This window comes from Lissotriton vulgaris, chromosome 3_1, assembly GCF_964263255.1.
Source record: "Lissotriton vulgaris chromosome 3_1, aLisVul1.2, whole genome shotgun sequence".
Lineage (NCBI taxonomy): Eukaryota > Metazoa > Chordata > Amphibia > Caudata > Salamandridae > Lissotriton > Lissotriton vulgaris.
The window spans coordinates 543,053,723-543,074,372 of record NC_141689.1 but is presented as its reverse complement, the minus strand read 5'-3'; the positions used below and the strand labels follow the sequence as shown (position 1 = coordinate 543,074,372).

General features: G+C 42.9%; 1 protein-coding gene across 2 annotated transcripts in view; it reads left to right on the top strand.

Moving 5' to 3' along the window:
* Positions 1-20,650, top strand: part of MAP1B (microtubule associated protein 1B) — a 392,043-nt gene that overhangs the window by 357,060 nt on the left and 14,333 nt on the right. For both annotated transcript variants that reach the window (XM_086960803.1, XM_086960804.1), the window contains one exon: positions 1,697-7,619. In XM_086960803.1, the coding sequence (XP_086816929.1) occupies positions 1,697-7,619 (5,923 nt within the window). The remainder of the gene's footprint in view (positions 1-1,696; positions 7,620-20,650) is intronic.

Sequence of the window (20,650 nt, the reverse complement as noted above, 5' to 3'; positions counted from 1 at the left end):
CAAACGTCCCAAGAGTACTCAATATTGGACTTAGGACAGGTGGTGACTGCGTGGCAGTCCTCAAACTTCCCAAGAGTTCCCAATATTGGACCTAGGACACGTGGTGGCTGCATGGGGGTCTACAAACTTCCCAAGAGATATCAATATTGGACCTAGGACAGTTAGTGGCTGCATGGCAGTCTTCAAACTTCCTAAGAGTTCTCAATATTGGACCTAGTACAGGCAGTGGCTGCATGTGGGTCTTCAAACTTCCGAAGAGTTCTCAATATTGGACCTAGTACAGGTAGTGGTTGCATGGTGGTTATGGTTTAAGTGGTCAATGGAGAAGGGGTGGTAGGTTTTGTTGGGGAAATTAAGCAATTATTCGTTTTAACTGATGCATTTCTGGATTTCTGAACTCATTTATGCATATATTGCCATTGAATTTCAAATGTTGTTAAGCTACACTCCTGCCATGGTTCTAGAAGGCAAATTCAGTGCCCCGTGACTGAACTTTGTAAAATCCTGGCCCAGCCAACTACATTTGGACATTTTGTGAATCAATCATTTGGATGCACGAGTGCTATTAAAAACTTGGTAGAAATGAAAAACTGGGCATATGTTAGGATCAAATGGGCCGGGTAAACAATACGTGGATGACTAATACATCTTTACCCTTTAAATCTACCCTATTATTTGAACCACGTCTGCATAACATTTTACCCCAGGAAGCCAAGACGCTTCACTTCCGCTTCAGGTTGGAGATAATTCAAATGATACTCTGGGCAAGGATCTCTACACAGTTTGTAAAGTCAGCAAGGAGACATAGGACCACTAGATGTTGATTTGTCCACGTTACCATGTACTTCGAAAGAGATGGATTATTTCTAACTGTGGTTCATTGCATGATAGAGACTCCAGGTCAGTGCTCAGGATCTTTAAGTAAAAAACTACTGACCTCATTGTATTCAAGCTGTAGTGGTTCCTGCACAGAGCTTGGTTGCAAAGAAAGCAATGTATCTTGTAATAATAGAATATATGATTAGGGCACTTTCGATCTTTATATTGAATTTAGGATGTATGACCTATTTTAAGCACACGTATAAATGATTTTATATTCTCGTTTTATGTACTTATTTGAATTGCTGCTGCTGTTTAATGGGCGTTGTTACCGCAAAAAAAAACAATATACTACAACTAATTTACTCAGAAAACTGGCTGAATCTGCAGATCCCCAAGTCAAAATGGTTTTGCAACAGTGCACATCACGCTATTGCCACTGCAATATGCCACAATTGTTAGGGGCAGACATCTTTTCATCGTAATCTGCTGAATAAACTTGAGTTTATGGAACTGAAAATGCAGTTTTTACCAATAAATTCTGCATTTAGAGTTTACATCTAAATGGTACAGATCTCTGTTCATATGCTCATGGGAAATGTTGCTTTTATGAAACATCTAAAAACACTGAACGGAATTTCATCGGTTAAAACAGAGACCTCGGAATAATCAATGCATTCTGTGAGACATGACTACTTGTCGTTCAGCGTTATTCAGTGAATTCAGTAACCACACCTACAAATCAGAGCTCAATGCTCTAATATATAGCTCAGTATTTTCTGGGTAAAACAGAGTACAAACTTTATGTGCAGAATATGTATAAGACAGAAATAGCCTTGTTGTTTCAATAAATTAAACATATTTCTTTATTTTACAGATTGGCGAGTTACTGAGCACTACCCATCCTGCCAACAAAGCAAGTCTAACACTATTTTGCCCTGAGGAAGGAGACTGGAAAAACTCAAACTTAGATCGACATAACCTTCAAGATTTCATCAACATTAAACTTAACTCTGCTTCAATTCTACCTGAAATGGAAGGGCTGTCAGAATTCACAGAATATCTTTCGGAATCTGTTGAAGTACCTTCTCCTTTTGACATTTTAGAGCCACCAACTTCCGGAGGATTTTTGAAACTCTCAAAGCCATGCTGTTATATTTTTCCAGGTGGGCGAGGTGACTCTGCATTGTTTGCAGTAAATGGCTTCAATATGCTTATCAATGGTGGATCCGAACGCAAGTCTTGCTTCTGGAAACTGATTCGGCACTTAGATAGAGTAGACTCTATTTTACTGACCCACATTGGTGATGATAACCTCCCTGGAATCAATAGCATGTTACAGCGAAAAATGGCTGAGTTGGAAGAGGAGCAGTCGCAAGGCTCTACAACTAACAGCGATTGGACAAAAAATTTGATTTCACCTGATCTGGGAGTTGTTTTTCTCAATGTACCTGAGAATCTGAAAAACCCAGAACCTAATTTTAGAATACGGAGAAGTCTAGAAGAAGCTTGTTTCACACTCCAGTATTTGAACAAGTTGTCTTTGAAGCCAGAACCCCTCTTAAGAAATGTAGGAAATGTAATTGATCCACTTATTCTGTTTCAAAAAATGGGAGTGGGAAAACTTGAGATGTTTGTACTGAATCCGGTCAAAGGTAGCAAAGAAATGCAACAGTTTATGCAGCATTGGACTGGCACTAGTAAAGACAAAGGTGGATTGGTTCTGCCCAATGGCCAAGAAGTCGATATTCCACTCAACTATTTAACGTCCGTTTCATCACTGATTGTGTGGCATCCAGCTAATCCCACAGAAAAAATAATTCGAGTACTCTTTCCAGGAAACACTACCCAGTACAACATTCTGGAAGGACTAGAAAAACTGAAGCATTTAGATTTCCTTAAGCAACCAATAGTAACACAGAAAGATTTAAGTGACAGTGCACCAAGCCCAGCAGTGAAACAAGCAAAGCTTAAACATAGAGCGGACAGTAAAGAGAGCTTAAAAGCAGGCAATAAAACACCTGTCAGCAAGCCTGTCAAAAAGGATTCCAGAGAAGAAGCCCCTGAAATAATAACAATGAGCCAATCAGAAAAGCCCCCAAAAGTTGAAAACAAAGAAAAGCCAACGGTGAAGAAGGAAAAGCATACCAAATCTGAAACCAGGGCATTGGGAGTCGAAAAAGATGTAACAAGTAAGGAGGAAATACCACTAAAATCTGAAGCTGTTGAAAAGCAAAAGTCAGAGGTAAAACCAAAAGTTGCAAAGGAAAAACCAGTGAAACGTGAAGTGAAGCCAAAAACAGAGGAGAAAAAAGAGGAAAAGGAAAAACAAAAGAAAGAAACAGTTAAAAAAGATGAAAAGACCCCAATTAAAAAAGAAGAAAAACCTAAAAAAGAAGTGAAAAAAGAAATTAAAAAAGAAGTGAAGAAAGAAATTAAAAAAGAAGTTCCTCAAAAGGAGTCTAAAAAAGAGGAGAAGAAAGAAATTAAAAAAGAAGAAAAGGATTCCAAAAAAGAAGTAAAAAAAGTTCCAAAAGAATCCAAGAAAGTATTGACTTCCGCAACTGAAGTCAAGAAACCTTTGGTGAAACCAAAGACTCCGAAAAAAGAAGAACCTATTAAAAAAGAAAGTGCCAGCCCTGGAAAACCGAAAGAAAAGGTAAAAAGTAAGGTGACAAAGAAAGAGGTCAAGATCACTGGGAAAAAAGCAGCTGCTGCAGCACTGGGAACCACTGCTGCTACCGTGGCAGCAGCAGTTGCTACGGTAGCTGCTTCCGGAAATACAGCAGAACTTGAAGCAGAGCGATCGATGATGTCTTCACCAGAGGACTTAACAAAAGACTTTGAAGAGCTTAAGGCAGAAGAAGTTGTGGTGGTAGCAGAAACAAAACCTGCTTATCAGGACACAGACACCGAAGTTCCAAATGAAACTCTGCAGAATGAAGGCTATGTTGTCATGAAGCCATCTCCAGATCTAGAGGAGCATGCCTATTCAACTGACGAGGGCATTACTACCACAGAGGCTGAGGGAGAGTGTGAGCAGACACCAGAAGAGCTTGAGCCTGAGGTTAGGCACAGGGTGGATGAAAATGAAAGATTTGAAGATGAAGGAACTGGCCTGGAAGAAACATCTGACACTGGAGACTTTGAGGAAAAGGCGGAGACAGAAGAAGTGGAAGAACAGGGTGAAGATATGGAAGAGAGGGCTTCACTGAGCACTGCAGAACAGCATGACACAGAGGAAGCTGTAGAAACTGGTGAAGCAGAAGAAACTGAGGAGGAAATTGAGACAGAAGCTGAGGAGTATGCTAAATTTAAAGAGAGCAAGAATATTGGAAAATACGAATTTGAGACAGGGGATGAACGTGCAGAAGAGGATATGGATGAAACTGCTGAAAAGGAAGATGCTGAAGAGACAGAAGAAGAAGTTGATGACGACAAAACTCAGGAAGCAAAAGAAGAAGATGAAGAGATTGAAAAAGTAGAACATGAAGAGGACTTTGGCATGGTTATGGAAGGCAGATCTGCATTCATCGGTGGTGGCGAGGACAAGTATGGACTTTACATTACTTCTTCAGATAAGAAGGCTTCACCTCATTCCCCAACTATTGAACCAGCCTCCTCCATTCATTATGAAACATTTCCTGGTGGTTCTGAAAGTGAAGCCACTGCTTCAGATGAAGAAAACCGAGAAGACCAACCAGAAGAATACACTGCCACTTCAGGTTTTACCCATTCAACTATTGAAATTTCTAGTGAGCCAACTCCTATGGATGAAATGTCAACACCTCGGGATGTCATGAGCGATGAGACTAACAACGAGGAAAGTGATTCTCCATCTCAGGAATATGTCAATGTTACCAAGTATGAGTCCTCACTGTACCCTCAAGAATATGATAAAGGCAAAGTTTCTCAGCTTCCCAATGGCTTCAATGAGTTATCTGATGCTTCAAAATCTGATGCAACAGAGGGCAAAGATTACAATCCGTCGGCTTCTACAATATCACCACCTTCATCACTTGAAGAGGATAAGTATTGCAAGTCTGCCGTGAAAGGAATGTACATTGAAGATATGGAAGACAGAACTACCACAAAACTTGATATTAGAGACAATTATTCAGAGGCGCATTATGACAAAGATAGCCCAAATAAAAGCCCCGCACCTCCATCGCCAATTCCAAAAACACCTCTGAGTGAACGTAGCGTAAATTTTGACTTAACCCCAAATGAAATAAAAACATCTGATCTAGATGTTCTTCATGCACTGCCTGATGACCTCCAAGAATCGCTTGCACAGGGTGCCAGCCCTGATGACAAAACATTAGAAGTGGCTTCCCCACCACAATCAGCCTTAGGGAGTGCAGGCCACACACCGTTTCACCAGTCCCCAACCGATGAAAAGGTTAGCCAGATTGCTTCTGAAATCACGCAGAAGTCCACTATTCCAGTTCTTTTTGAGTTTTGTGATCCCATAGAAAAGCTGGATAGTCCAAGAATCAGTCCAATGGATGAGCCTGTGCCAGATTCTGAATCTCCTATTGAGAAAGTATTGTCTCCTTTGCGCAGTCCACCATTGATAGGTTCTGAAGTGTCTTATGAAACATATTTAAGTGCGGATGTAAAGTCTCCCTTTGGACACGCTATTAGTTCTTCTGAAGAAAAGAATGAAAAGGGACTATCATTCAATGAGAAAAGTCCCATTTCTGAACATGCTCCAGAACGGCTGTCTCCAGAACAAAATACCAAAGGCATTGATCATATGACAACTAAGGATGAATTTACTCTAAACACAACAGCACAAAACACCGGAACCCCAAACTCTCATTATTACAGTGCATTGGATGAAAGGAAATCTGCAGCAGAGTTTTCGCCAACACAGGTGGACATTAACCACTTTGGATACTTTAAGGAAGACACCAAAATGTCCATTTCTGAAGGAACAGCCTCTGACAAATCTGCAACTCCTGTTGATGAAGTTGTGGCTGAGGACACATTTTCTCACTTGGAAGGTGTTGCCTCAATTTCTACAGCATCTGTTGCCACCAGCTCATTCCTAGAACCAACCACTGATGATGTGTCTCCTTCTCTGCATGCAGAGGTTGGCTCCCCTCATTCAACAGAAGTTGATGATTCACTGTCAGTGTCTGTTGTGCAGACACCAACAACATTTCAAGAAACAGAAATGTCTCCATCTAAAGAAGACTGCCCAAGACCCATGTCAATTTCTCCGCCAGATTTTTCTCCTAAGGCTGGAACATCAAGAACACCAGTTCAAGATCAGAGATCCCCTGAGCAGTCAACAATGTCAGTAGAATTCAGCCAAGAATCACCAGAACAATCCTTGGCAATGGACTTCAGCCGTCAGTCTCCAGAGCATCCAATAGTAGGAGCTAATATGCTTCACATATCAGAGAATGGACCAACTGAAGTGGATTACAGCCCCTCTGAAATGCAGGAGTTAAATTTTGCACTGAAATCATCACCAATTGGACAGGCTTTATATGCCCAAGGAAAAGATCGCACCGAGCTCCTTTCGGAGTCCCACTTGGAGGCCTCCCCTTCTACATCATCTGCTCATACACCATCACAACTGGCTTCTCCATTAAAGGAGGAATCTCTCTCAGATGTCATTCAGGATGCTGATATCCCGCTTTACTCACCAGGAGCAACTAAGCTAGTGCACAGTCCAGATGAAGAACCAGAACTGGCATTGGAGAAAACCTCTTCCACCCACTCTCCTAGCTTACCAGAAGGGCCTTCAGCGATTAAAGAATCGGCTGGTGGCTACTCCTCACAGTCACCACCACTAAACTTTTCCTCAGAACAAATTAGTTACCAAATCTTAGAAGCAAATGACATACTTCAAGAATCCACCTCATTGCACGGCCAGGCGCCTTCATCCTATTCAGACAAATTAGACAGTAAGAAAAACGAAAGTGTGTCTGATGCTCTCAGTTATTCCAGTGAGACAGCATACAGATATTTCACACCTAAGAAGGATTCGTCTTCTGAAGCCCGCCAAGATGTGGATTTATGCCTCGTGTCAGCTTGTGAATATAAACATCCAAAAACAGAACTGTCTCCTTCTTTTATTAACCCTAATCCTCTGGAGTGGTTTGCAAGTGAAGAGTATTCCAAAGAGCAGGAGAAGCCGCTCACGCAAATGGGAGGAGCGCAGCCCCCATCTGGAGGGAAACATCAAGCACGCCAGTGTGATGAAACGCCTCCAACCTCAGTGAGCGAGTCTGCTCCCTCTCAGACCGACTCAGATGTTCCTCCTGGAACTGAAGAATGCCCGTCTATCACAGCGGATGCTAACATTGACTCCGAAGATGAATCTGAAACTATACCAACCGATAAGACTATAACGTACAAGCATATGGACCCTCCTCCAGTTCCAATGCACGACCCTAACCCTTCTCCTCGGCATCCTGATGTTTCCATGATAGACCCAGAAGCTTTGCCTCTGGATCAAAACTTAGGAAAACCAATGAAAAAAGACCCCAAAGAAAAGACAAAAACGAAAAAACAAGGGACCAAGACAAAATCTTCTTCCCCAGCAAGAAAAAGTGAAAGCAAGGCAAAGCAGTTGGCTGCCTCCTCAAAATTAGGTGGACTGAAGGATTCATCAGAGAAATCTTCCAAAACCGCTTCTCCAAAAAAGAAAGATCCAATCGAGAAAACAGTCAAAAGCAGTACTGCTACAGAAGTAAAATCTTCAAGAGTTGAGGAGAAAGATAAGGAAACCAAGAATGCTGCAAACTCCACTACATCGAAATCTGCAAAGTCTGTCACAACAGGTAAGGAAGTTCAATGAATTAAAACACAATGATCACTCGGTAAACCACTGACACCCAGATTTCTGCTTCGTTTTATTTGAATTGTACATGAATATCCTCTATTTTTTTAATGTGTGCTTTGACTTTTAAGCTCAGTCATCGGATGCAAAATGCTAGCTGTTACTCTGAGCAATAAATAGTTTTGTTGAGCTCGGTTTTAGGAAAAAAAAGAGCAGTGTTTCTCAGTGCTCTTTTCTCCATACTAATTCTCCATGAGGTATCACACAAGTTCACCATCAAAGGAGGTTCATCACCAATCTTAGCCTTTCGAATAGTTCCTGGAGGTCACTAGTGTCATGCCTCTGGGTTGTGCTCCATGTGACCTCAAGGACAAAGGAAGTCAGGACCCCAGCTGGACATGCACCTCTACTTCCTGCAGGGAGCTGCGGCACAGGAAGTGAGTGAATAAAGGGCGACATCTAGAGGTTGAGGCCAGATACAGCACGCATAGTTGACGTTAGATCGTCCAGTAATATGTCACGCTGGTGTACATGTGAGGGAAATACAGTAATAAAGTAACAGAATAGTACATGTGTCTGGAATGCATTCCTTGAACTGATGTGGATGTGGCAGTTAGGCTGCAGGCAACACGTGAAAGAAACCATATATTTTAAATATTCCCTTTTCAGATTACATATCATAGCAGAACCCTTACATTTTCAAACGAGGTCTGCCTCTTTAAGCTTCAACCCTGTCCTAGATGAGAACTCCAATCATTCCTGTCCAACCTGCCGCGTCCCTCCCCCCCATGTAATGTTTTATTTCACGTTTTAATTGACATTTGTCAATTTTCCATCTGAAAGGCGTTTTTTTCAGTCTTGAACAGTTTCTGAATTAAATTGTTGCAAATTTCTGTGAATCTGCTCATTTGACAGTGTTATGTCCTACAGGAGTTAGAAAGATAGAGAACCTATAATACTGCAAAATAAGCTGGGTGGTTTGGAAAATAGATCCAGTCTCTAGATCCTCGTTAAAGGCAGTGCACCTCAAGACACGACAGCTGAAACCGACTATTTCAGCTAACTACGAGTAGTCCAGAGTTAATAGGAGAGGATTTAATCTCACACCAAAAGACCTCTGGAGTATTACCCCTAACCTCACGTGCGGTAGAATTTCTTGGGAGTTCTTCAGGTGAGACTCATAGCCACACCTCAGTACTGACTGTGTCATGCGTGGATACCACGTTAAGCTGTTATCAAGCACAAGGAAAAGAAAGGAAAGGAAAGGTTAGGGGTGTTGATTGGTTGAAGCAAGCAGTAAGACACTCGTTTACAGTAGTGTGCAGTGCATACGAACAAATAGAGCTGGGAACAGTGGAAACGCTGTGTTATTTGTGGTTTGCAGCTGGGTTGAGGGGGTTTTACTCGGTGTGTGGCAGAGATGCAGAGAGGGGATTGGTGCTATTTGGAAATGCCAAGAAAAATAAGGGATAGCAATATCCAAATCAGCTGAAAACCCCAGACGCAGCACAACTAGTTCACTGCAAGTTGGTAATATATCCGCCGTGTTTACAAAATGTATGTAGACTAGATCAGAGTGCAGGTGTGCACATCTGCATGATTAAGGGGAGTGCAGGAGTCGCCCTGGAAACTGGAAAATGTTTTATTCAATGGTAATCCATTTAGAAATAACTTTACTTTGTAGGTCACATATTACATCATAGTGACTGTGTTGAAGAATGGTGCACGCAATTTAATTGGATGTTGTTGAAAATTAAATTGCGTGCACCATTCTTCAATACAGTCATTATGATGTAATATGTGACCTACAAAGTAAAGTTATTTCTAAATGGATTAGCATTGAATAAAACATTTTCCAGTTTCTTGACCTTGATTACTTACATTGGAATTCGTCGAGGGAGTCTTCGTCTCCTACAGGTGTGCCTTAGGAAGCAGTGCGGGCGACTCCTGCACTCCCCTTACTCTTGAGTTGAAATTTTGAGCCCCTACAGGCCGGGAGGGACTCTTTCCCTGGCATCCAAAGATACATTGACCTATTTGAAACACTTACCTAGGAGTGCCGCGATCCCCATATAACTTGTTGACACATCTGCATGATAACATTTCATACGTTCCACAGTATAGCTCTCAAATGAATGAAAGTTTTTTTTAGCTTTCCTGTCCTGCCCCATACCAGTAAAACAAACTATATAAGCCAGTCAGCTGTGTATGTTTTCTATTTAATTCTTCCATTCAGGATTGTGACTGTCACACGTAACAGGCAGATGAGCAATGAGAAATACCTTTTTCAGTTATCTCTTAGCTTCAGAAATCTCCCATTATGTATGCTTTGTATTTGCCTTATAAGAACACCAGGCACACACTTAATGAATTAAATCATAATAATAATAATCCAAAACATTCTTAAACTTGAGTACCAGTTTACTGTGAGCAATAGCATGCCACGTTTTTATCTTTCTAGCAGCTTCTATCCCATGAGGGAAATGTGCTTAAAATTGGAGGATGTCACATCCACTCTAGCATGTATATGCTCTAAATAGAGCAGACAGGATATCAGCTAATTTGGAGTGGACGTCCCATCTGTCCCATTTCAAGTATATAACCATATGCAGACTCTAAATAGGGAAGACAGGGTATCTTGCAATTTTTGGTAGAGGTCCCACATCCGCCAAACTCTAAATAACCAATACAGACTTTAGTTTCAATCATTTTTAATTTCATTTGCTTGAAAAAGGAGGACGTCAAAACCATTGAGTGGACGCGGCCACCCATAAACGTCCTCTCCAAAAACCTATCAATCTCCCCCCTTCCCCCACCGCGGGGGAAGGGGGACATTTGCATTCGTAAGAAGGAAACAGATACCCCCAGTCCTTTGGTGATGCATTGGTAGCCAAAGCATGAGAGGACAGGGAGGATGGCCAGTCCCAGGGCACGCACCATCCGTGGGCATGTTGGTCCTCTGTAGCACTTGTTGAGATAGCACTGGGTTCCACAGTTTAAGGAAGAGGTTGGATACAGCTGCTAACTCGTAAGCCAATTTCTCATGCCCATGGATACAACAGTTAATGGAGCCATTCTGCTTAGGTCGAAGTTGTAGTTTTGCCCCACAGGGAGAGGAGATAGTGTGTTTAGCTGCCAACAGGGATACGAGATGTGTTTACCTGCGGGTGAACCCAGAGGGTAAAAACCGTCTGAGGGTTTGCCCAGGAGAGCTAATTCTAGGATTTTGTGGATGGGGTAGCCCTGCATCTAAGAAATGGCGAGAAAGACTTTGTCCCAGAAGTCAAGCCCACATAATAAGTAGGAGGAGATTGTGTCAGGGTGGGTGGGGTCAACGGAGTGGAGTCTGGCAGGCATTAGGTGCCATCGATACAGCGGCTTACATAGGATCTCCCTTCCCTGGATGTGATTGGCAGAGTTAGTGTAGCAAGGTAAATTTCGCTCCACTGTTTAGAGTCAAGTCTAATATTTGGATCTTTTTCTTATTGCTTTTGGAAAGGCACTTTGCGCGTGGTGGTGGAGAGTCGAAAATGTTAGTTTAGTTGTAGTGAGGCATTGAAAGAATTCTTTTAATGGCGTTAGGGGCCTGGTAGATCCTGCCCTAATAGTGGGGTATGTAATCCAGTGGCAGATTTGCATATAACAAAAGCGTTTAAAGTCTGGAATGCCGTAATCACCTTTTAGAGCTTCAGTAGATCTCAGGGACTCCTCAGCATAAAATCACAAATGCCTTTAACCCTCCATAACTGGTAATCTCTCATGGACATACCTGGTGTGAATTCTGCGTTGTCAAGTATAGGAGAGTGGGGAGGTGAAAGAGGTAAGACCCCATCGAAGTGCAGTCAAGTTCCACATGGCAAGTGTGGTCCTTGTGACTTGGAAGACATACAGCAGACTACCTCTCATGCATTTGGGAACCCAAAGGACCTCACCTATAGGTCTAGCTACCAGGTTTTATTATGTGGCACCACTGTTTATCAGATTTCCCACTTGAGTCATTCAATCACATATCGGAGCTGTGAGGCTTGGTAGAATAGGGCAAGATTCAGGGTTCCCAATCCACCATGTCTAATGCGCCTCATAAAAGTCTTCACCGCTAGTTGGGATCGGCCCACCTACCCAGACATACTGCATACAGAGTGCCTGTGAGCAGGAGATGTCGTCTTTTGGAATATAGAGTGGCATGGCCTGAAATAGGTAGAGGATATGCGGTACCATTGCCATTTTAAGTGCTGAGATGCATCCTACCCAAGAAAGGGAGTGGTTCCTCCATAAAGCCAAAGACGTTGTAGACCTGCGAAGGAGATGGCCGAATTGAGTTGCATGCATACTTGCAGGTTAGGTGTGAGCTGGATGCTTAAATAGTGAATAGAGTCAGTGACCTAAAAAATGGTGTGGTAGTATTCAGTGAGTCCATGAGGGTTTTCCCACCACAAGAACCAAGCCCTCAGACTTGGTCATATTGATTGTAAGACCAGCCACCTCTCGGAATTCATCAAGGACGGGAACAAGTGCTAAGAGACCGCTGGTAGTCAGTGAGGGTCAAGAGTAGGTCACCCACAAAGGCAGATACCTTAAATGTTTCACAGGAGAAGGAAATACTGTGTATCAGTGGAGGATCCCTGATTTTTTTGTAGGAGAGGAGAGGAGAGGAGAAAGAGGGCAGCCCTGTCTTGTGCCTTAAGATATGGGCAAGGGGCTCGAGGCCTGGTGGTTAGCTCTCATTCCTAGCTGTGAGAAAAGGGTAAAGCACTGAGATCCATTCTCAAAAGCTGTATTTCTGTAAGGTAACATTATGTTCCAGTCTACCTTATCAAATACCTTTTCTGCATTCAGAGAAAGGAGGGTTGCTGCTCTGTCCGACCCGTTCAGTCTTGTCGCTGTTGGTGTGATTGGGGATGAACCCACTCTGATTGGGGTGGATCAGATCAGGAGTTTATCTAGCTGATTGTATCTTGGTGAGGAGCTTGAGATTTAAGTTACACAGAGAAATCGGGCAGTATGAGGAGCAGAGTGTTGGGTCCTTGCCCAGGTTGGAGATTCAAGCAATGGACACCTCGGACATGCTGGCAGTCACAACTGCAATCTCTGTTTGACCATTAAATAGCGTTGTTAAAAAGGGGAGAAGTTGGCAAGTGAACCGTTTATGGAAGAGTGCATTGAAGTTGTCCTGGCATGACGCCTTATAGAGCTTAAGTAGAGCATTAGCATCTACTGTCTTGTGAGGAGTGACAGTGACAAGTCCTCTGCCACAAGTGCCGAAAGGCGTGAAAGAGTGACAGAGTCATGGTAAGTGTAGTTTAACTCCGGCCCGGGTACACTGGGGATGCAGTATGCAATGAGTGGTGAAAGGAGCAAAATGCTTGGATTTTGTCGGCTTGGTGGTGTGTACAGAATCAGCTTTACCCATGATCTCTGCCAGGAGTTGCCTGGTTTGGTGTGTCCGCAGTTTGTGAGATAGTAGGTCTCCTGGTTTGTTAGCCCCCCTTGTGGAAATGGGCTACTAGTCTTGTGAGGAGAAAGTTTGCCCTATCTAGTTCTAGAGTGCAGAGTTGAACACAGACTGCCAAGACCTTCCTCAGGAGCTTATTTGAGAGGAAGCATTTGTTTTTTGTTCGAGGTCCATAAAGTCTGTGATGTGTGAGGTCCAATGCACATTTGAGACTTGTGACGTCCTGAATGAAAGCCCCCACTCTGGAGCACCGCCGTCAAGGCGTCCCATACCACCCGTCGGTCCACCTCTCCATTATTATTGAGGAATATGAAGTCTATGAGGGTGGAGCAAATCTTGTCCACCACAACCAGGTAGCAAAGGAGGAAGTCATTCAGCTGCCAGGAGTCCCCAGAGTGTGGGGGTGGAGAATGGCTTCAGTGGATCAATAGCCACCACAGGGCTGTGGTCGAATAGAGTCAGAGGAAGCTGGTCCACATTTAGGAGGTCACCCTTGAGTCTTCTGTCCAGGAAAACAAGGTGGGTCCTGACATATGTGTGGTGTGATGCTGAGTAGTGCAGGTAATCTGTTGTAGAGGGGTGTAATGTGAGCCATGCATCTAGGAGACATGACTGTCAGTCACACACAACTCTCCAAGGAAAAGTCCGGCGTTTCCCCATGGCGGTGCTGTGATTAGTCTTGCAGTGCATTGGGGACCAGGTTGAATTTGCCACCTAACATCAGAGGCGACGTGCAAAGGGTATGATAGGGTGTAGTGTAGAGTGCAGGAAGACCTCTTGAGCACAGAAGCAATGCCTAAGGGCTGCCATCTTAGGTACCTTTAACCACCACCCACCTAATCTCTTGGTCTCATTTATGGCTGTGTTTGTTTGAAGTGTAGGGGTTGAGTGATGAGTATTGCTACCCCTACTTTTTCTAATGTTTGGATGAGGCGTGGTATTGGATTGGGAATTTGCGGGAGCGAAGTCTGTGTGTGTTGACTGCAAAAGATGGGTCTAGTGGAGCATGCAAATGGAAGTTCCCATTGTTTGGAGCTCTACCACGATGGTGAGCCATTTAGAGGGATTAAGACTCCAGGCATTGCATGTGACTACCTGTAGAGTGGAGGAGCAAATGGAAGTACAGAAGTTTATGGTTGCATGTTGTTGGGATCCCATGATGAACTAAATAGGTCAATGGAGTCGCTGAGACTGCCACTTTATCACTACCTCCCCCCTCCCTAACTCCCAACCAAGAACTTCAAGAAAACCTGGAAACAACAAAACAAGAGGGAGCAAAATAACAAATCAACGAGATCCTGTCTGTGATGAGTCCATTGGATCTTACTACTGTCTATGGTGAAGCTTTTAAAAGGGGATTCACTGTCTGTGACGACAAAGAACTATTTCCCGGTCTCCCTGCCCTGCACCATTGTAGAAAAATATGAATGCTGTAGGGAGGCCTACCCAGCCATCAATCACAAAGGGACATGTACTCAGTCACTGGCCTGCGAGGCGTCATTGTCAGAGTTGCTCCAGAAGCTGGGATTTACTGGATTCTATTTCACTGGGGCTAGGCTGGAGCCACTCCGCATGTCTTAAAATTGTTTGCCACCCATTGTCTCACCCTGCTACTGGGAGCTCCAACACTGCTGGCTCCATCTGCATACCAGGGATGAGTTTTTCCTCCGCAAATGTGGCCGGGGAGTGGAACGGAGGCCCAGCAATATTTGGCGTTGTGGGTGATGAAGTCTGTAACTGGTTTGAAGGCGCACCATCTGGTCAGTGTAGACAGTGAGAGATCCTGGAAAAGGAGTGGGATGCAGTTAACGGATATAGGTCTCCTTGTCGAGCTTTGAACATAATCAGTTCCTTGACGGTGAAGCAGTGGATGCGGGTGAAGACGTCTGGTCTAATTTTACTAGTGTAATGAAGGGGAATGACTCTGTGGGCTCTGCCTTTGAGTATGGGGTCACTTCTGGGTTGCTCCAGCATAGTGCTTGAAGAGATCAGAGAAGTATTGGGAAAGTTCCACGCACGTAACAGTAGTTGGTACTCTCCTGATGAGAATGTTATTATGGCGAAATGCTCCCCGTAAGTAACTACTGCGTCCTTCTCACTGTGCGTTACACACACACACACACAAACACAGAGGCTGGCAACCAATCGCAAAACCCTGCATACAAATCCAGTAGATGAATCGAAGATAAGGAAACACTCGAGCTAATCACAGCTCTTCTTCATGCACCAATAACATTGCAGCCATTAAAACAGCTGGAAATCTTGAAAATATTCTTGCATAAGTCTGTGCCCGCTCGTCGCCAGTGTAGGAAGAGTCATAGGGCGTTTGATCCTCATCGGGCCGGCGCTGCAATGTCGGATGGGCACCCTCAATAGGGGCTCTTTGCCAGAGATCTACTTGTCCGCGGTTTGGTGAAGGCGGGTGTAGGGGCTTAAGGAGTAGATTGGTGTTGAGGTGTGAGGTTAAAAATAGGGAAAGAGGTAGTCTCAGAAAAAACTTTAATGAACAAGTTCTCTTACCTAAATGAAAAATGTGTGGAGTTATCTATTAGACTGTAGTTATCTTAGATAGCCATAGGTCAACATGTTTCTGGTCTCCGTGTAGTCATAATAGTGATCTAGTAGCTATTCTCCAGGACCAATATCTACCTAATCTACATAGTGATTGGATTTTAATGTATGAGTTCATTGAGTATCTCCCAATCACACATACCTTGGTTTCAGTATTAATTTGTGATTTATAGAGCAATGACCCAAATTGGGTAAAAATTCATGCCTCCTCGAGTTGTGCACAATAGCACGTTGTTTGCGTGAATTTGGTCAGGACAGGCTCTCTGGACGACCTACCCTTGTGGGCTAATTAGATTATTTGGAGCAGGTATGCTGGACCTTGCTGCGCTCTAAGTCCCTCCCTTAGTTAGACATAAAAACTAATGCTCCATGGGCGACGAACCCAGGGGGGATTTAACTTTTATCAAGTTTTGGGCCACCAGCCCACAGGGGCCCAAGGTTTTTTTGTTGGTTTTTTTGGGACAAATTTGGGAATTTCACTGGCACTTTTATAAAAACGCACTGACTTTTTACAAAACTGCAGTTTTAATATGGTTTTTTTTGCAAATCACAAAATCCTGGAGGGTCTGTCTGCTCAATGGACAACCCAAGACAACTTACTAGGAATCTGATGAATAGTCACTCAACCCTAAATCTGAGTTATCCATTGTCACCAACAATTTGGAAGAAGGGAGTTCTGTAGCACATTGTCATTCGTAACCAATGAAATCTAGGATAGATGCAACTTTTCATTGTGTAGGAACTAGTTTATGATTTATAGCAACCATATGGCATGAACAGCTGCATTGGTTGTATCCACACATGAACTTGTTAGTATATATATATATATATATATATGAAGCGATCCGAGCCAACACTATCAAAAAACAATAATAAGCTACAATGACCACATGCACAATTGCACATCACAAGGATGTCCAAGAGCTAACATATATCGGGCTATTCACTAAGGCATTTTGGAATATGTAAAGTAATACTCCTATCGTTTTTTTACATACTTGTACATGCCATTGTGAAGCAGCACCAAACCTTCTAATATGGGAATAATATGGCAATATTCTGGGAATATTTATGTACAGTTAGTACAAACAGAGAGGACTGTGCCCTCTGTAGTTTTAGGGAGTCTAACAAGTCAGGGCCGATTCGCAAAGACTACTTAAGAGAGTATTCATGAAGTATTATTTCCCATACTCATAAATGCTTTTGTGATTCACACCCAAAGTTTCCAGAAAAAGTGGAGTTGCAGATTTTGTTCCAAGTTCAACCTTAGTTCAGACACACTCCTGAAGACACAGGTGGGCTAATGAGAGGTTTAACAGCTAGTGGTCCCAGAATAGGCAACTGACCGATTCCCAACCCCAGTACAGAGTCCTACCTTAGCTTTAACAGGTATTTCAGAGAATTCTGTACCAGCTAGCTTCAATTGATTGCAGTGAAGCTCAACTCCTCCAGTAAAAGCTTTCTGAATCAATTAATATTCTATATTCCTTGGCAGTTTAATTGCCTGACGAATTTCATACTCATTCTGTATTTTCTTAAGTGCACCTTAAAGGTTTATTTATTGAACCTGTCACTGGTTATTACTTAAGGACCCCCGCTTTCAGAGTTTCATCTATCATATCACAATTGCCATCTCCTACTAGTCTGGTTCTCCTTGTTAGGCCTGCATGAGCAGAATTGATTTTTTACTTAAATGTACTGTCCAAGGCAACTTGTTTTAACATGAAGATGTACTGCCTCATGCTTAAAAAGTATGCCATTACACCTCACATGGACTGTGTTACCACCTTATGATAGCTCTGGTGTTCTTCAGCCTGTTTCCCAGCTACGCATATAGCCAGTTTCAGGTGGAGAAGCTAATTAAATGATGCTCTAACACGTACCCCTGCTCTGTCGTCTAATACAGGACTTGTCAAAAAGTTTTCCTGTTAAGACTGACCGATGATATGAAATCCTGTCCCTCCACTCCTGTTTCCTTTACTTTTCTAATCAGATCTGCAATATCTGCACCTCCTCCCCAGCTAAGGTCTGTGTCCGCTCAATCTAAAGTGCCTTGAAAGAAGTCAAGATAAAAAGGAGTCCACATGCTATCAAAACTTTAGCATGCAGAAATGGGTGTGCTACAGAGGTACTTAATTTCAAATTCGATCAGACACTTGCAGGGGCATAGCTTCAGGCCGTTATTTGAGGTGTTGCACCCCCAAATAAATGCATTATTGCTTTGATAGTTAGGTCTGGATGTCCTTAGTCGGGTCTGCTATCTCTGTGTGGGTTTCTCTTCCTGAGCCAAGAATGAAAGACAAAACAGTGACCTTTGATGTGAACGAGAGAGAAAAAGAGAGCCAGTAAAACAGTTATCCATATGGTGGCTGAATTTCATAATGTGAAGCCAGATAAATTGAAATCAATACTGGCTTCCCCGCTTGTCCAAATTGTGTGATCCTCAGCAAATATTTTACATCAGAGCCTCTTTTTCTTTATTATAACATATAAGCACGATTTTAAATACTTGAATTCAGGATGTGCTCTATGCAAGCACCTCTTATATTTGCTGTAGTAGGCCCTGGTGCTACTTCATCTATAATATAAAAAAAATCTATTCCACATTTAGGGTTTACATGACTATATACTTGCCTCTTTATTCACTAATAGCATTGCTGTCACGAATGCTTCTAAAAACGATCACTTTTAACAAATGTCTGTATATACAGTGATAAAATCCAATGTACTAAGTTGAAACGCTTCAGCATGTTAAAGAAATAAAAATGTTGACGTTTGAAGAAATTATGTCATATTTTTTACATTATATTTGTTGCACAATATACATGCCAAACGTTTACATAGCTTTTCACTTGTATGGACTATTAGAGCCAAGTCAGACCAATGGTTCGGCTCATCCTATTAATTGTCTGCACTCCCTTCTCTATTTGTGACTCAGGCTCAGTATATGTGGCCATCAATCACTCGATTAAAATAATTTGTAAAAGTTGAGGATGCAAACATGGAGCCCTGCCCTCATACACCAATTTGACAACTCTACAATCAAGGCTTCTGATTGCAGAGCTGAATAGGAGTGTGTGCAGTGAAAATACATTTAAAATAAGTGATCCCAGAGCTATGATCTCCAGGCCATTGTGTTGTACGTAACCATAGCCATGATTTCCCATGGAGAACTACGAGGCCCAGGTGGGACGGGCAGGGACGTAGCTTCAGTGGGGATGTTTGGGGTGTGACACCTCTCAAATGCATTCTTGGTTTGGTAGTTGTATCTGAGGACCATGAGACAAGTCTGCTATGTTTGTGTTGGTTTTCCTCATTGTTCTCATTTTGCTAAGGCTGTTCTACCCCATCCAGTTTTTGGATCGAGATCCTAAATATACATAGTGACCAGTTTACTAAAAAAGTAGTAATCTGCACCCATAGAAGTGCTTATTGAATGGATTCATATGTACTACTTTTTGGAATTCACAAACATTGGTAGTAGTAGGCTTGGAAAGCCGCTCCAGTCTCCAGGTATACTACTGGCAGTATTGGGATAAATGCTTGCAAATAGTCTAACCAGTGGCATTTGCGTGGGGTAGCATTCCAACCTACTGTTTTTTCCCACTGCGCCACATTGGATGGAGGCCCACCTAATGCAAATCAATACTGACACTTTTTTCTCATGGAAACAGTCCATCTCGAACCTTGGTCATCTCACCCTTTCACTCTGTAGCCCACCGCTATTTTAGTTGGGAAATGTGAGATTCACATCCCGAATTGCACTGACTAAGCCTATGTCTCTGGAAACTTGCCTTTTTGTGTATTTTTTGGTCATGTGGGGCTAAATGCCGTTATCTTATTTGACATGAAGCCCCCATGCTCCAGCATTAAAGAGAATGCAGAACTTGTATAAAAGCTGTAACATTTGAAAATAAGGCATTCATGCCCTCCCTCCTCCTGCCACTGTGTTCTAGTCAAACACTGCAACTCTTAGAATACCCAAGGTAAGGCCACTGTTTATGTGGATTTGGCGTAGGGCAGCTCAGTGCAGCAAGCTACGCTGGCCTACGCCAAATGAAAGGGCAGTAATTCACCATATTTATGCAACACAGTGTATTCCGGTCCTTTCCCTCTGCACTGGCATCGTTTCAGCATCCTAGCACCAGTGTAGGTACCCTTGCATCATTGTGCAAGGGCGCCTGCGTTGTGGCCAGGATTGTTTTTGCGCAGGAAGGGGCACCTTTCTGCACAAAAACAATCCTAAGAGACAATTTCTTCTTTCTATGTGTGCTGCAGAATGCAGCACACATAAAAAGTGAAAAAAAAGAGGAGAAAAAAAGATATTTCTGCTCCCAACGCCTCAGTAGCTGTAAGGATTTCGTTCTACCCCAGGTTTACATGCTCTTGTAAATCAGGGGGCAGCATCAAAATCCATGGGTGTTGCGTGTTGAAACCACTGCAAAGCCCATGGAACGCCTCCAGAGTTTGCGCTGCCTTGCCTAATACCATATCTATGAGGCCATTCAAAGCCACGCATAGCGTCTTTGCGTGGCCTCACATATATGAATTTGCAATTTGTGCCACCAGAGCATCACAAAAAGTGACGCTCCAGAAGTGCAAGGGGCTCGTAAATATGCCCTTACGTGTTTTTTTAGATGGAGTATTGGCCCTTCACCACAATGCCATGGTCAATTATTACCCCCAGTGGAAATTCTAATTAACCTGTTAAAATTGGTTTCTATTCAAGAATCTGCTGGCATGCCAGTGTTTGGGCATTTACTCAACGGCCATTGCCAAAATCCAGTAGATGCTAGTTGCAATTGGGTGAAGACAATGTCATCTGACATGCTCTCTTGGTTTCAGTTGGTATATTTATTCTCGGACATATGTAGTTCATTGAATTAACTGCTGCTACGTCATAGCAGTGAATTACTGAATTTAGCATCCAATTATTGGCTCTCTACACTTGCCACAAATATCGGATAGACCATTTGTATAGCTCACATTATACCAAGTTGTCTCTAGGC